Source organism: Zophobas morio, unplaced genomic scaffold, assembly GCF_036711695.1.
Source record: "Zophobas morio isolate AGI-343-1 ecotype UQ-CSIRO unplaced genomic scaffold, CSIRO_AGI_Zmor_V1 ptg000016l, whole genome shotgun sequence".
NCBI classification, from domain to species: domain Eukaryota; kingdom Metazoa; phylum Arthropoda; class Insecta; order Coleoptera; family Tenebrionidae; genus Zophobas; species Zophobas morio.
The window spans coordinates 112,024-127,924 of record NW_026972121.1 but is presented as its reverse complement, the minus strand read 5'-3'; the positions used below and the strand labels follow the sequence as shown (position 1 = coordinate 127,924).

The 15,901-nt window shown below is 41.0% G+C and overlaps 2 protein-coding genes and 1 long non-coding RNA gene across 4 annotated transcripts in view; 1 reads left to right on the top strand and 2 right to left on the bottom strand.

Moving 5' to 3' along the window:
* Positions 1-15,901, bottom strand: part of LOC135129478 (uncharacterized) — a 187,867-nt gene that overhangs the window by 85,223 nt on the left and 86,743 nt on the right. The gene's annotated exons all lie outside the window — the stretch shown is intronic.
* LOC135129459 (uncharacterized) lies at positions 4,817-6,097 on the bottom strand. Of its 2 annotated transcripts, XR_010280580.1 has the most exons (3): positions 5,879-6,075; positions 5,258-5,746; positions 4,817-5,204 (listed from the first exon to the last, which is right to left on the bottom strand). It is a non-coding gene; the product is annotated as an uncharacterized LOC135129459 (long non-coding RNA). The 2 variants fall into 2 exon arrangements; XR_010280579.1 differs by having other exon boundaries at positions 4,817-5,746; positions 5,879-6,097.
* Positions 8,067-13,742, top strand: LOC135129726 (uncharacterized). Its single transcript, XM_064056971.1, has 4 exons — positions 8,067-9,171; positions 9,218-9,346; positions 9,402-13,296; positions 13,344-13,742. The coding sequence occupies exons 1-3, from the start codon at positions 8,067-8,069 to the stop codon at positions 12,812-12,814; spliced, it is 4,647 nt and encodes a 1,548-aa protein (XP_063913041.1). The 3' UTR covers positions 12,815-13,296; positions 13,344-13,742.

The window sequence follows — 15,901 nt, the reverse complement described above, 5'->3', positions numbered from 1 at the left end:
TGTCCTTATAATTTGGTCTCTCGTAGATATTCTAAGTTTTTAATGTTATTTTCTCTTTCGCTCGATAACGATTGTTTATATTTCATATTTAGTTTTAATTATCACTAGTTTAGTGTTCTCAACAAGAACAATAGGTACAGATAATCTCGAGAACATCAAATTTCTTGGAATAATAACGGATCCAAAGTTATCTTGGGATGCTCAGGTCGATGCTGTTTGTAGGAATCTTAATAAGACAATATATTTACTGCGTAAGATCTGTAGACAAATCCCAATAAATATAATCACACTTGTAATAACCCTTGTATATGTCTCGCCGAACGACCACCAGAGTAGCGTCCCGATCTTGATCCCACTCACTCGCTACGCCCACGCTCCCACCGTACCTACCCCTATATAAGAGCACGTAGCATCCCCGAATCTTCAGAGTCTCCAACGCTCTTGGTTGGCAGTAGTTCTTGGGTGAACCGGACCTTGAGAAGAAGCTTTCACTAATCCCCTAGGCCGGCAGTCGTTCTTGAGTGAACCGGGCCTGGAGCTTCTCTTGCAGCAGATTCCCACCATCCAAACCACGCCTTCCTAGTCGGACCCGGCTCTAGAGGAATCCTCCGAAGGACGTCGTCTCCAGGAAGCGACTATAGTGAGCCAGTGTGTGACGAACCGAGAGAACAAAAGGGACTGTATCACCGTCAGTGCGCGAATCCACCAGTGCGTATAGACGTATAAGGACTCTTTTGGTGCTCGCGTATAAGGACTATTTTGGTGCTCGCGTACAAGGACTGTTTCGGTGCTCTACGGCCTATTTACGGATTACTGAGATGGGAAATTCGAGACAGGATACTCACGGCCGCGAAAGAAGCCGAAGGAACAATGAGGGATGGGAAGTCCGCAAGCCAAAACCCAGCCGCTCCGAATCGTGATACACAACCGCGACCACGGTGCGAATATTGTAGACGCAACGGTCGGCACAGCCGAATGCAGGAAAAAGTTGAAGAAAATGTCCGCAAAACCGGAATGGGGACCTGCCCAAGACGCCGCGTTCGAGGAACTCAAGCTCGCGCTGACCACGGCGCCGATTCTTCGGCAAGCATCACCTGCCGAACCATACACGCTCCGGACGAACGTCAGTTCGTACGCCCTTGGAGCGGCGTTACTGCAGGGGGAGGGCGTAGAAGAAAAACCAATCGAATACGCTAGCCGCCTCTTGACGCCCCCCGAACGAAATTACTCCACTACCGAACGAGAAGCGCTAGCTCTTGTATAGGCAGTTAATAAGTTTAGAAAGTGATATTCTCAGCGTACTGTTAAATAGAATTCTTTAATATCAAAGAATTAACCTAGAATAATATCAATAATAATTAACCTAGAATTGTTCAAGGTCTTACTAATACTCATATTCAGTAAGTGTTCACCAAATGTTCTCACTGATCATTGTATAGAACCTAATTTATTAAACTGTTAATTTTAAGTATTCTTTTACTTCCTCCCGACTCCAGGTGATTACGGAACTCGTAGTGTTGGTAAGGCGCCCGCGTAAGTAAATAGCGTAGGTCGTGTGAAGCTACGAGCACGGCTCGCCAGAAGAAACCGAACGATGGGTCTCCCGGGATTACATTCTAAACCAAGGTGTACTATACCGTTACTCCGCCGATGACGATTGCGAAGAAGCTCAGCTAGTGGTACCTACGAAAATGCGCAGCGAAATCGTATCACAAAATTTCACGGAAATTCTACTGGCCAGGAATGAAAACGGGCATCCGTGACTACATCAAGAAATGCAACGCATGTCAACGATACAAGGCAGATAATCCACGCCCCGCCGGGCTATTCCAGACCCCCGTCTTACGACAGCGAATTAAAGTTATCTCCATAGACCGGCCACCCCCCCGTGGCCTCCAGGATGAAATGTGGATATTTATGTACCTTTGGAACACAAGTGTTTATTTTTGTTAATTTGAACTAAAATTAGATACAATTTATCAAGATCGTTTGAAAAACCTCAAATTTATATTCCTCATATTTAATTTATAACAATAAGAATTGATTTCAAGCAATTATTTATAACCGGAGTCTGTCAGACCCCTATTTTTAAAACTTGCGTCTCCCAAAGCAGTTTGATGTATCGATATTTAAAATTAGAATAGAGCAACAATTTGACAACATCTGCTCTGGAGGTGTTTTTTTCTTAACTTGCAAATTCTGCGAAAATTTGAGGCTGTCAAACGTTTGACTCTTTCACGTTGCCATTTAATATTTTCATTCTGACTCCTTGTTTCAGTTTCTATATTGTGTATATTTGCTCCTAAACTGTCCAAAATGTTTTTTATAGTCTTCAAATTCTGCATCATCCATATCTGCTACTATATTTTGCCTGCAGGTCCGGAAATTTTTTTGGTTGTTTTTTTTGTTACGAATTAAAAATTAGGCGGACAGAATACATCGATTTTCTTTATTTTTTTAATTGGTACCTCTAAAACATTTCGCATCTCGTTATTTAGGTTTTAGTTTCGTTATCTTCGTGCATTGGGTGGTTGGGTTGGGCACGGTGGCACTGATGGACAACTTCGGTGGAGGGTTCGTCTAGACCTTTTAACTCACCCAGTCGCCAGACTGTCGCCGTGATTCTTTCTGAGTTTGGAGGGGCTCGGATGAGTGTTTTAACCTTCAGATCGTTTCAGCGTGGTTCTTGCTTCAAAGAACTGAACTGATTGCGCCATTTCAGAGCTTCACTCTGAAAGTTCGTTATTGTTGTGTTAGCGTAGCGCGTCCCCTAGTCGTTTTCCACGTTGCTCAAAATGTTTGCTAGATCATTTTCGGGTATTCTTTATTTTTATAGAATTTTTCAGTATATTTTTCACTGTTTACATCGTTTAGGGATTTTCGTTTCGTTTCGCATTAAGTAATTTTGCCACTTCCTTGCCATGGCATCGCTGGCGGAAGGGAATCCATTTTGTTTCGGTACTTCGTCTTGAACAGTGATGGTGAAGAGTGCTCTCTTTTTTTCGTAGCTTCGCTTAGCAGCCTTCTTTCGTTGATTTCGTTAGAATTGTGATTCGTAGGATCTGCACGGTCCCCGTGAAGGTGCTAACGCCTAAAGCTCTGTTCATAGTGGAAGAGTCGAGCGCCGCGTCGCGTTGGCGTTGCGTCGAGGGTCGCGTCCGCTTTCAAACGATGCGTTGGATTCAAATGCAAACGTTCACAGTGATAGCGTTTCTAGAGCGGTGTTCTCAGCGTCATAGAGAGCGGTGGCAAAGCATAAGCGTGCGAAACAATCCGGATTGTTTTTTGAGCGTCTGCGCCGTCTGCAATGCAATGTGCAGTGCTCAAAATGAGTTCTTCAGAGGATGTTGCGGAAGTGCTAATAGCTGAAATCCAAGCAAGACCTGCCTTAAGTTAACGTCCTACAAAAACAAAAATTTGAGGGATCGACTCTATGCAGAAGTTGGCGCTATTTTAGGTATTTCAAGTAAGTACATATCTTTGAATTTAATACTATTTTAAAAGTGAGGTAAGTCACACAGATCAATGTTTAATAAACGTCATTTATTGTTAAGAATAAGTACATGCTGACAAGAGGTTATAGTATATTAAAACGAGAAGAGAAATATACATAAGAATGAAATATATGTATTATGTGTTTCCCAATTTAATTCCATTTCATTTACGTTATTACAAAAATAGTTCTTAAACGAATCGCGAATTTGGATAGCGAGATTAGATGCTCTATTGTTCCTTACATGCAGATTTGGGGGATTTCTATTGTTTTGTGTGTCAGTTTGCCCAACAACATTAACATAATCCAAATCGTCATTTCCATCAAATTCTCTTATTAAATTGTGAAGGACGCAAGCGCATTTGATAATGGTAATAGCTGTTTCTGTTTTAAGCAAAATACTTGTATCAAAAATTCTGAATTTTTGGTACAATATGCCGAATGCATCTTCAATGCATTTTCGTGCACGTGATAACCGGTCGTTGAAAATTTGCTCATTGTTTAATATTCCATTTTTTGGACGTGGATACGGTCTCATTAAATATTTTTTTAATGGATATGCTTCATCTCCGATTATAACATTGGGAAGAGTAATATTACTGTTCGGCAGTGCTTGGTTAGGAGGTACATTGAATTGATTTGACTCCAACAAATTATAAAGTGTTGAGGAGTGAAATACTCCTCCATCACTTTCAGATCCTCTTGAACCTACTTCAATAGTCAGAAACTTTTTCTTGGCGTCTGCAACCCCTTGCAATCCAATGGAATAATATTTTAAATAGTTAAAATATGTTGTGCCTGTATTAGGTGGACATCTTATTTGACAATGCTTTCCATCAATTGCTCCGAAACAATTAGGGAAATCCCACAATGTATAATATTCTTGAATAATTTGCTTCAATTGTTGTTGGTTGCAAACCGGCATATGATCATCTACTAGTTTATCCCAAATAATGGAACATGTTTCTTTAACTATTACTGACGCTGTAGAATAACCTATTCTAAATTCGTGTGCCAAATGTTTGTAGGTAGTCCCTGTTGTCAGAAACCTGTACATAAGAAAAATACGATAAAATTCTCTAATATAAAACGTTTATATAATTTAAAAGAGATATTATTTTTCAGAGGAAACCGTTGCTGCGCGCTGGAAAAATAAAAAGGACAAATACCGACGTGAACTAAAAAAAATTCCAGTTCTACATTCGGAAGATGGTGCAGAGAATTATAAATCCAATTGGCCTTATTTTGAAATGATGCACTTCTTGAAAGATTTGCTAATTCCTGCTCCCAAATCTGGAAATTTACCCGCTGTAACGGCATAAAAATAGGATACCGTTTTATTAAACATTCCATCATAGTTTACACTTATTATATTTATGCCAGAATAGCGTCCCTCGCAAACCTTTTATGTTGTTCACCATTTGAGGTTACTGTAAACAAAACACGTCATCATCTTTTGGCAACCCTGTCGCCTTGTCATCTGAAATAGGGATTTTTGACTCGAACTGAACAACAGCGCCACCGGAATTGACACCATCTTGTCGAAAATAAACTCAATTCTAATTGGTTCCTAAAAAGGCGGGAAGGCTTCTGCTGATGACGGATCACTTTTTTTGAGGCAAAAAAAAAATATCTTCATCCGTTAAATTTTTGCTAACCTTCTTGTGTGGTTGTGCGAATTCTGTTCCCGGAATTTTTAGCTTTGAGAGACCTAAAAGTTTAGATTTGTGAAATTGCTTGGAGTAATTGTCGCTAAGGTCTTACTCAAACGACTTATTGTGTTCGATTTTGGAAAAAAACCGGAGGAAAAGGTGCTTGCAAAGCACGCAACGTTTGTTGGATTTTTTTTGGACGCCACCACACCCTCAATATCTAAAGCAGCCTCGCCCATCCAGAGGTAAAATGATTAAATATTCTCACAGTTTCAACTTTTCTCGTCAATGAACCAATTTGTGCCCCATTGTCAATTTCCTGGCGAATTTTCTAGAACTTCGTTTTTTTTAGGCTTTTATTATTGGAGTGTACTACTCACCCGGAGTTTTCCACCAAGTTACCTTCGTTTGGTGCTTCATTGCCTGGACGCTAAAGGAAAATTCAGCAGCTCCTGGAGCCACGATTTTCGGGGTCTTGCTGTGATTGCTCGATTATGACTTAAATCCGGATTCCCGAATCCTTTTTGAGGAGAACCCTTCCATCTAGCTGAAGGTGACGTGGAGGACACCGGAACGATAAGTACCCGGAATACCATCCTACCTACGATCGTGCGAGCGTATATTACGATAATACCATAACATCGTTGTAATAGTTTAATTTTGGCATTTTTTTTGTGTGCCATTGTCGATTTTATTCACCTTTTTTTGATTTAGGTTTTCTTGTGTAACTTACCTAATTATTGTAGTCCTGCAGTTGGGGCTTCACCTCACTGTGGTATAACTTGTGCACCGGTTGTTATTTTGGGAGCGCTATTTTGTTGGTTGGTTGCGTTATCGCTTATTTCCATATCACGGTACTGATAAGACGCCGTTCGACTCAGCTGATACGCTCTGCGTTTGATATAAGGTACGTTCACGAACATCGGTTGACGATAAAGTGCGCGAAATATAATAACAACTTGGTCTTATTTATTTGTTTATGCATTTAGTTGATATTGACTTACGTTTCACTCATTGTGTGACAATCTCACAACGTAACAATTTCACCCTTGTACAACTTTCACTGTTTTTCTGGTCTTCGATAAGCTTTATCGATTTTTTTTGGATCTTCTTGGATTATATTTTAGAAACACTATCTGTCATTATCATCATTTAACTAGACTCTTTTTTTTTCCTGTTTACCGTACAATATAGACTGCAGATATAAATTTGTTCTTTTTTTCCCCTCATTGCGGGTTGCTAGCTGCTCTTTTCGAGTTTGGGGAGGCAAAACAGGATTAGACGATTGCGATAGGGGCGTTATAACGAACTCGTGGCGCCCTAATAATTTTGCTCTTTTTTTGAAACCCACCCACACGACTAACTGGCTGGCCGCCACCTATCGCAACGCCTGTTTAAGCAGTTTGACGTCACACCGCGTCTGAGAACCAGCCGCAGCTTGATCGGACTCAAGATACTGAAGTTAATTCTGATACAGAAGGAGAAGACGACGATGACGACAGAACAAACAATCAGTCAGTCATAGTAACAGATTCTTCACCTATTTATCAGCTCCCCCATCTGTAGCGACCTCATGTACAGTTTCCCACGACGAAGAAGAAGAAAGACCGTCATCTGCGGCATCGACAATTTCTCAGCACAGAAAGGGAAATAGAAAACGATTATGTGACGTACGAGACGACAAATTCTTAGAAATAGAAAAACAGAAGTTGCAGTTATTAGCCCGAAATTTGAAAGATAGTGCAGGTGAACCGGAAACAGAAGACTTAACTTTTTTCAAAAGCTTATTACCCTACATGACTAAATTTAATACAATTCAGAAGTTACGTGTTAGAAATAAAATACAACAAGTACTAATCGATGAATTAGTAGCCGCAGAAAATGAACATTCAAACGTTTATCAGTCAACATCAACGCAAAATAATAATTGGACAATGTTATCTCCAGGAAACTATAGCCACTATCAAACACTTCAATCTACAAAAGAACCGACGTATTTGATCACTCATCCACACCAGCAGCAACAGCAACAGCAGCATCAATACTAAATCTTTCAAATGTTTTTCACTGATTTACAACAATAAAAACAAACAAAATGTTATACTTTTCTTACCTTATAGTTGTAACGATTTTTAAATCTAAGCGCGCTCGGTGAGCAAGGTCGCGGAAGAGTGGGGTCGGTTTTTACGGGCGGCGAGAAAAAGAGGAGGTGAAGAGCGTTTTTTGAGCGAAGTGAATTGCTGTGAAAATCGAGATTTTGGCAAAATAAGGAACCAAGAACAGCTAGGTGAGTCCCTATTTGGCCTAGAATATTTAAATAGAAGGAGGAACTAGGTTCTTTGTACGGGTGCCATCGATTCGTGGTTGGTTGCCGTCTCCGTCGTCACTGTCCCATACCCATCGATTCGTGGTTGGTTGCCGTCTCCATCGTTGCTGTCCCATACTATGGTAACATCTCCTAGGGGAGCTTTGAACATAAGAAAATCGCTCCGAAGTGCTTCACCAGGAAAGAGCTTACGTAAAGTTGCGGAAAGTACTTAGCATGTAAGATCGTAGAGGTGGTACCATTTCGCGAAGGGCGTTTGTTAATATAAAGTTACTGAAAATTAGTCTGTTGTCCGTTCGTCCCCTTCCTTGTTGGGTTAACTACCCAGCTGGCGCCCAAAGGACCCCCCCAATATAAAAAAAAGCCGGAGAACGTCAAAAATCGCCACATATAAATTTGGCGCCCAACGTGGGGCTATAGCAGCGCTTTTGTCATATCTATTTACTGTTTGCTATAGAGTGGGGGTTTCTAATTTTTACTTACCCATCCTTATCCTTAGGACGGACAACTGAGACATTTTTATGTCAGTATAGTACTCTAATAGTAATTCATTTAAGTTTCCCGTCTTTTTGGAGTACTCGATTACTGATTCAAAATGAATTCGATTTTTGATATGGAAACAAATTATTTGAAAGCGTCGGAGCTTAATCATGAATTAAAAATAAGAGGAACCGCCAACCCGGAACGGCTGGATCATGATACCAAAAGAAGATATCTTCGAAGGAAGTTACGAGAGGACATGAACAGGCCGAATTTGCAATATAGTACACCTAATTTCGATTTTGATTTAGAAAAGGCAGAAGTGGACCAGAGCATCGCAGAACTACGCACAATGTTAAGTGTGTATGACGGGATAAATACGGATATGGACAAACGAATTCAAACCAAGGTCAACCATTTGATGGGTCGCATTCGTCGATTCGAGGTCGGTGAAGATAAGGATGACCAGAAGGCGTACAAGGAGGATAATCTTATTCTAGTAGAGTCCTTGGAGGAGATGCGCTTACAAATAATGGAGCAGGTCAGCGATGTTGACAGAGTTGTAAGGACTGTAGGTAGGACAGACAATTCGTCGAGAGCTGTGGAGACGGTAAAAAGTATGCCTGTGTACAAATGGGGTATTGTTTATGACGGTAGATCGACCCAGGAGTCAGTCAGTTCATTCTTACAGAGAATTGAGGAGCTAAGGATTGCACGCGGTACATCGAAAGAAGAATTATTTAGATCTGCTGTGGACTTATTCCAAGGGCAAGCTTTAGTTTGGTACCGATCTGTACGGGGTTCAATTAATTCCTGGGAGGAATTAGCCGCTGCGTTGAGAAGAGATTTTCTTCCTTCGGACTTTGATGATGACCTATGGAGAGAGATTCGAAACCGTACTCAGGGGCAACAAGAACGAGTAACGATATATATCGCTTATATGCAGAATTTATTTGGCCGGTTATCAGAAGTTCCTACAGAGGATGTTCAGCTTAAGACCATAAGAAGAAATTTATTGCCAGCATTTCAAGATCACTTAGCACTAATGTCCATTCAGTGTGTTCGTCAGTTAGCAGACATTTGCCGTACTCTAGAAAGTTCTTTCGAGCAACAAAGGCGATTTCAACCACCACCTAGACGCTCTGTTGCCTTGCTAGAACCTGATTTGGCGTATAACTTAGTTGAAGCTCCACATGCCGGTCCTTCTAACAGCTCACGTCGTGCCAGCGTCGCCGCAGTTTCAGACATTACCTGTTATAATTGTAGAAAAACGGGACACATTTCACGCAACTGTCCAAGTCGTCGCCAACGTCCAATTTGCAGAGGATGTGGTAGACCAGGTTTTATTAGACCAAACTGCCCCTCTTGTTCAAAAAACTAGTTCGTCGGCAGAGAGTGAGAGTCGGTCGGCACTCCCTGTCGTGTGAATTTGGTGGCTGTCCTTCCAAAGAGTGGAAACACTGGTTGAGAGTTGTTGAAGATTTTTACGGCCGTCCTTCCAATTCTCATAGCGAGTCCAATAGATTATCTAGCATCTTTAATAATAAGAAGAGAGTCAGTGCCAAATACTTCCCTACTCAAAATAACAATCATCGATTTTCATCGTCTAGGCGTGGGTGTCCGTTAACTTCCTGTCATCATTCTAATCAATCTATTTTTTGTCAAAGTCGTAAGTCCATCGGTATAAAGTCAGACGCTGAAAATAATTTTGCTTGGCTAGAAGCGTTGTTAGCAAAACGTGAAAATGATAACAGGCCATACATAACCGTTCAAGTCTTGGGTGTTTCCATTACGGGTTTGCTCGACAGTGGCGCGACCAATTCAGTTTTTGGCCAGGATGGTATCCAGTGGGTGAAAAAATTCAACCTGACAGTTCACGATCCTCCGTTACCCAATATAGATACAGCTGAAGGAAAGCCACAGGAAGTAGCAGGTTACGTTATTCTTCCAGTTGTAGTTGATGGTCATTTCGGTCTAGTAAAGGTGTGGTTAGTTCCATCACTTAAACACAGCTTCATTCTTGGTGTTGACTTTTGTCGTCAGTTTGGATTAGAGGTGAATTACCGTAAAAATATGTATTGTGTCGATAGGGACAGTTCATCTTTGTCGCTGTTGCAACATAATAAACTGCCAGAGATCTCTGTCAATACCCAAGTTCAATCGCTGTTGGATTTATCTGTTTCCGAACGGGAAGCATTTAATCAAGTCCTTGCCAGATTTCAGGAACTGTCATGGGAGGAAGGAACAAAGTTAGGCCGTACTTCAAAGATGGTGCATCATATTGATACTGGAGATGCCACCCCAATCAAGCAGAGGCATCACAATTTTTCGCCTTACATGTTGGAGCACTTATGCAAGGAACTAGATCAAATGCTGAAGTTAGGCGTGGTCCAGTCATCTTCCAGTCCATGGGCTTCTCCTGTGTTGCTCGTGAACAAGCCTAATGGTGAGAAGCGTTTTTGCTTCGATGGCAGAAAGCTCAATTCAGTTACAAAACCAGATGCTTACCCCTTGCCAAGAGTTGATTATATTTTAAATATGTTGACAGGAGCGAAGTATCTTTCTAGCATTGATCTTAAGTCAGCGTTTTGGCAGATTCCTTTGCACCCTTCTTCGTGCGAGAAAACTGCATTTGTTGTGCCATCTCGAGGCTTATTTGAATTCAACGTATTACCGTTTGGTCTCAGTAATGCAGCTCAGACTATGCAACGCTTGATGGATACGATCTTTGGACCTTCTCTAGAGCCTTTTGTGTTTGTCTATTTGGACGATGTTATAATTGCCACCCCTACATTTCAAGAACACTTAGATATACTTGGAGAAGTTTATAAACGGTTGAAGGACGCTAACTTGACTATAAACCTGGATAAGTGTAAATTTTGTCGGGATTCTTTGCGATATCTAGGGTTTTTGTTAGATAAAGATGGTCTGCGTACAGATCCGGATAAAGTTTCGGCTATGTTAGAGTTTCCAAGACCTGAAACTGTGACACAAGTTAAGCGGTTCCTTGGTTTAGTAGGTTGGTATAGAAGGTTCATCCCTAACTTTTCGGCACTCACGGCACCTGTGTCCGGACTTATAAAAGGGAAACGGAAAGCCAACCGGATTATTTGGTCAGAGGAAGCCGAGAGATCCTTTACACAGATTAAGGAAGAGTTAGTTAAGGCGCCCGTTCTGGCAGCTCCGAATTTCAAGAAACTTTTCACCATCCAGTGCGACGCTTCGGATTTAGGTTTAGGCTGCGTTCTAAGTCAAGAGGATGTTGAGGGCAAAGAAGTTGTTATTGCGTTTGCAAGCCGTACTTTAACCAATGCTGAAAGGAAGTACACAGTAACGGAGAAAGAACTTCTGGCTGTTCTGTTTGCAATAGAGAAGTTTCGACCCTACGTGGAAGGTGTTAAATTCAAGGTGGTGACAGACCATTATAGCCTGCTATGGCTGCATAATCTGAAGGAACCGAGTGGGAGACTTGCGAGGTGGGCTGTTAAACTCCAGCAGTTCGATTTTTATTTAGAACATCGTAAAGGAGCTTCCAATGTAGTGCCAGATGCGTTAAGCCGGTCGCCAATAGAGAATCCTCAAGTTTGTTTGTTGCACTTTGACGCGGAAGATAATTTAAAGGATCTCTGGTACCGTGGATTGATCGAGGACGTTACGTCGAAACCTACGCAGTTTGCAGACTGGCGCGTTGAAAACGGCACGTTATATAAACACCTCCCGGAGTTGTCCCAAATCAATGACCTGGTTCCGGCGTGGAAAGTCGTGGTTCCCAAGCATCGTAGAAATGCGGTCTTAGAGAGTTGTCATGATGTCCCGACTGCTTCTCATTTGGGTGTGTTTAAGACATTTTGTCGTGTTCAAGAACTGTACTATTGGCCACGAATGCGGGCCGACATCAAAAGATACGTCAGGAAATGTAAGGTTTGTGCTGCCCAAAAAATGTCGTCTATGTCTGTTCCTGGTTTGATGGGGTCATCAAAAAAAGTTTGGTGTCCGTGGCAGATTGTTTCTGTAGATCTTCTAGGTCCTCTCCCTCGTTCAGTCAAAGGACATTGTTATATTCTGATGGTTTCAGATTATTTTTCCAAATATATCCTTCTTCATCCGCTGCGTAAGGCAGATCATAAAAGCATTATCTCTTACTTAGAGAATGAAGTCGTACTTGTTTATGGAGCACCTCAAATTTGGACGTGTGATAATGGAACGCAATTTACATCCCATGAGTTTCGACGATTTGCATCTGAGTATGGATCAAAAATTTGGTTTAATGCAAGCCACCATCCACAAGTGAATAGCGTTGAGCGCGTGAATCGAGTTGCAGGAGCCGCAATTAGATCTTATTTGCGAGGTAAAGATCATCGGCATTGGGACTCTGAATTATCCAAAATCGGTTTCGCTTTGCGAACAGCAGTGCATGAATCCACCGGATTGAGCCCTACATTTATAAATTTTGGCCGATATGTTCCCTCCAGCGGTGAGTTTTATGGTAAAGTCCCTTCTGATTTTACTTCCTGGGATCTTAATAAAGAGAATGTCGCTCAATATCTCTCTAAGAGAGGAAACCTGGACCGAATTTATAAGGAGGTGACAAAGAAACTAAAAGAAGCCTACCAGAAGAATTGCCATTCTTATAATTTGAGACGTCGAAAAGCTGATGTGTACCATGCAGGTGATCGTGTGTGGAAACGAAATTACGTTTTGTCTGACGCCTCTAAGAAGTTTTCGTCTAAATTAGCTCCAAGATTCATTGAATGTGTCATAACAAAGAAAGTGTCTCCTTTGGTGTATCAACTCGCCGACGAATCTGGCAAAGATATAGGACGCTGGCATGTAAAAGATTTGAAGCCATGTGATGACGCTTAATAAGTATTTCCCGATTGTGACGTTTAGAAATAAGTATGTATGAGATGGAGTGATAGGAGAAGTCTGGATGATCTCGTGAAAGATAGCGCATGGTGGACTGAATGTAGAAGTTTCTTTAATTTTTCCCGATTTTGACTGGGTATACCCGAAACCTATTTTGGATTTTTCGAAACAAACCTGATTGTGACATTCATATTTTCACTGCAAGAGTACTATGGATTATATTTCTACTTATTTTGGATTATTTTTATTTAGTTTCAATTTATGTTCATTTCTTAAAAAAAAAAAAAAATTTTTTTTTGGTAACTTGAGGGGGTGTAACGATTTTTAAATCTAAGCGCGCTCGGTGAGCAAGGTCGCGGAAGAGTGGGGTCGGTTTTTACGGGCGGCGAGAAAAAGAGGAGGTGAAGAGCGTTTTTTGAGCGAAGTGAATTGCTGTGAAAATCGAGATTTTGGCAAAATAAGGAACCAAGAACAGCTAGGTGAGTCCCTATTTGGCCTAGAATATTTAAATAGAAGGAGGAACTAGGTTCTTTGTACGGGTGCCATCGATTCGTGGTTGGTTGCCGTCTCCGTCGTCACTGTCCCATACCCATCGATTCGTGGTTGGTTGCCGTCTCCGTCGTCACTGTCCCATACCCATCGATTCGTGGTTCGTTGTCGTCTCCGTCGTCACTGTCCCATATTCGTCGATTCGTGGTTCGTTGCCGTCTCCATCGTTGCTGTCCCATACTATGGTAACATCTCCTAGGGGAGCTTTGAACATAAGAAAATCGCTCCGAAGTGCTTCACCAGGAAAGAGCTTACGTAAAGTTGCGGAAAGTACTTAGCATGTAAGATCGTAGAGGTGGTACCATTTCGCGAAGGGCGTTTGTTAATATAAAGTTACTGAAAATTAGTCTGTTGTCCGTTCGTCCCCTTCCTTGTTGGGTTAACTACCCAGCTGGCGCCCAAAGGACCCCCCCAATATAAAAAAAAGCCGGAGAACGTCAAAAATCGCCACATAGTAATAACAAGTCGTTCGGTAGGTGAAATATATCTATTCTTCATAAAGTTGGTAACAGTTTTTTCTAAATGGGGACCAACTTTTTCTACCAAATAATCAAATGTCCTAACGGACATTCTTAGATAATTGAAAAATCTGTCTGGATATCGTCTTAACTTATGATATAAATGGTGAAATTCGCCAAATACATATCTATCTCTGTTTATTGGGTGAATCCCAACCCTTTTCTTCACTCTGTTATTACAATACGGTGTCTCCAACAACAACATTAATGAACATAAACGAACTGCTCTCATTGGAGCCATTTTTATTATATTAGAACTAAAAGAATAATTGGCTTCACAAATAATAAGTGCGCACGCACTTTCGATGTCGTTGAAACGCTCGTTGGACGCTGCTACTATGAATGATCATACACAACGCTACGCGACGCTCGACGCAACGCCAACGCGACGCGGCGCTCGACTCTTCCACTATGAACAGAGCTTAAGGCGCATTTGCGATCTTCCAAAATTTTGGTACTGTGGCACTCCGACTACTCGTATTTTTTGTGAGGCACACTATCTCATCCTGTGAAAATCGTGAAGGCTGCGATCCATCGGCAGGTAAATTTTTCATTTATCGTTTCCCTGACATCCCCTACAGCTGTAAGCATGGATATTCATGCTTTAATCCGAGTGATATGACACCTTACAAGAACATGTGGTGTTGAAATCCTTTAGTCAACTGAGAGCGAACGTCCTCTCAGATTTCATATTCTTTTAAGCTTTCAGTGTCGATCCAGAATTTCAGGATAAGTTTCAGTTCGAGTTTCACTTCCAAATTTCGAATTTCGGGTTTCAATACAGAACTAGCTCCTGGTGGGAGATCGGATTCTATAAATTCCGGCTGTCGAGACGTGAGGGGTCTCCACTGAAAGAGCTGATATTCCATCAAGTGACATGAGAACAATGTCGAAATGAGACTAGCTGTCCTTTGTGTTCCTAGAAGCACAATATAAAGGAGTGCACTATCTCTCGTGACAAACCAGACAGTGTCCAAAGAATACGCTGGATCAACTGTAAAACTATGAAAAATCCTCCAGAGAATCTGAAATGAAAATGATGCTGCTTGGGATTACACCAGATGCGAATCTTATAAAATGGATTTGGAGTACTTTAAAAAAGGGTTATTTTGGGACATATTTCTGAATGCAGGACCAGTAAGAGATTAAAGCGAAAACGTAAAGTAATATTTAACGCCCAATTACGGGGTGGCGGTTCTGATGACTTTACGGATATTCAAATAATGACTCAAGATGGAAGAATATTTATCCTAGGTTGTGAGCCCTTCCACGTAAGGGAGGCATATACAGACGAAGGCCCCAATCAAATATCAATCATGTTCTTACAAATTATACAACTAAAAATCAGATTTGAGTCGGAAGAAGAAAAGCAGTCATTCAAGACAGAAATCAGCGGAGAATGGACCTCTAGCCCCGACAGAGAAAATTAATTTTAATTCATTGTCTATACATACAATAAATAAGGAATAAGGAAATAAACTTTTCCATTCGTGAAAGGAAGCCTTTTGTATATAAATCCAATATCTGTGACTTCAATTTTCGGAAAGATAATTTTTTGTTGTTATACCTACTGCAATTATCCAAATACCAACAAGTTCGTTGAAGCCTGGCACAGAACCCTGTATAATCAGTTCCATGCCAAAAAACCATCGATTTGGGAATTCTTGGAGGGACTTTTGCGGGAACTGTCGCTTACAGAATTTAAGATCAATCAGTGCAACGCTGGTAATCAAGAACCGCAAAGAAAAAAGTATAAAGATAAAAATAAAAGATTGCAAGTGAAAGTAAGTCGATTTCGAGGGGAATATGAAGATACAGAAGAGTTTCTTATTAACTATTTGAAAAATGTTGCTTTAAATTTATACATACTAAACGTCCCTCGTTCTTGTTCGTTAATTCGAAATTTTGCATCTTCTATAATTTATATTCGATATTTTGTCGTTCCGATAAATTATGTTTCGCTTTTTTTGTCCTTTCGATAATTTGTGTTTCGATAAATTATACTTTCGACAACTTG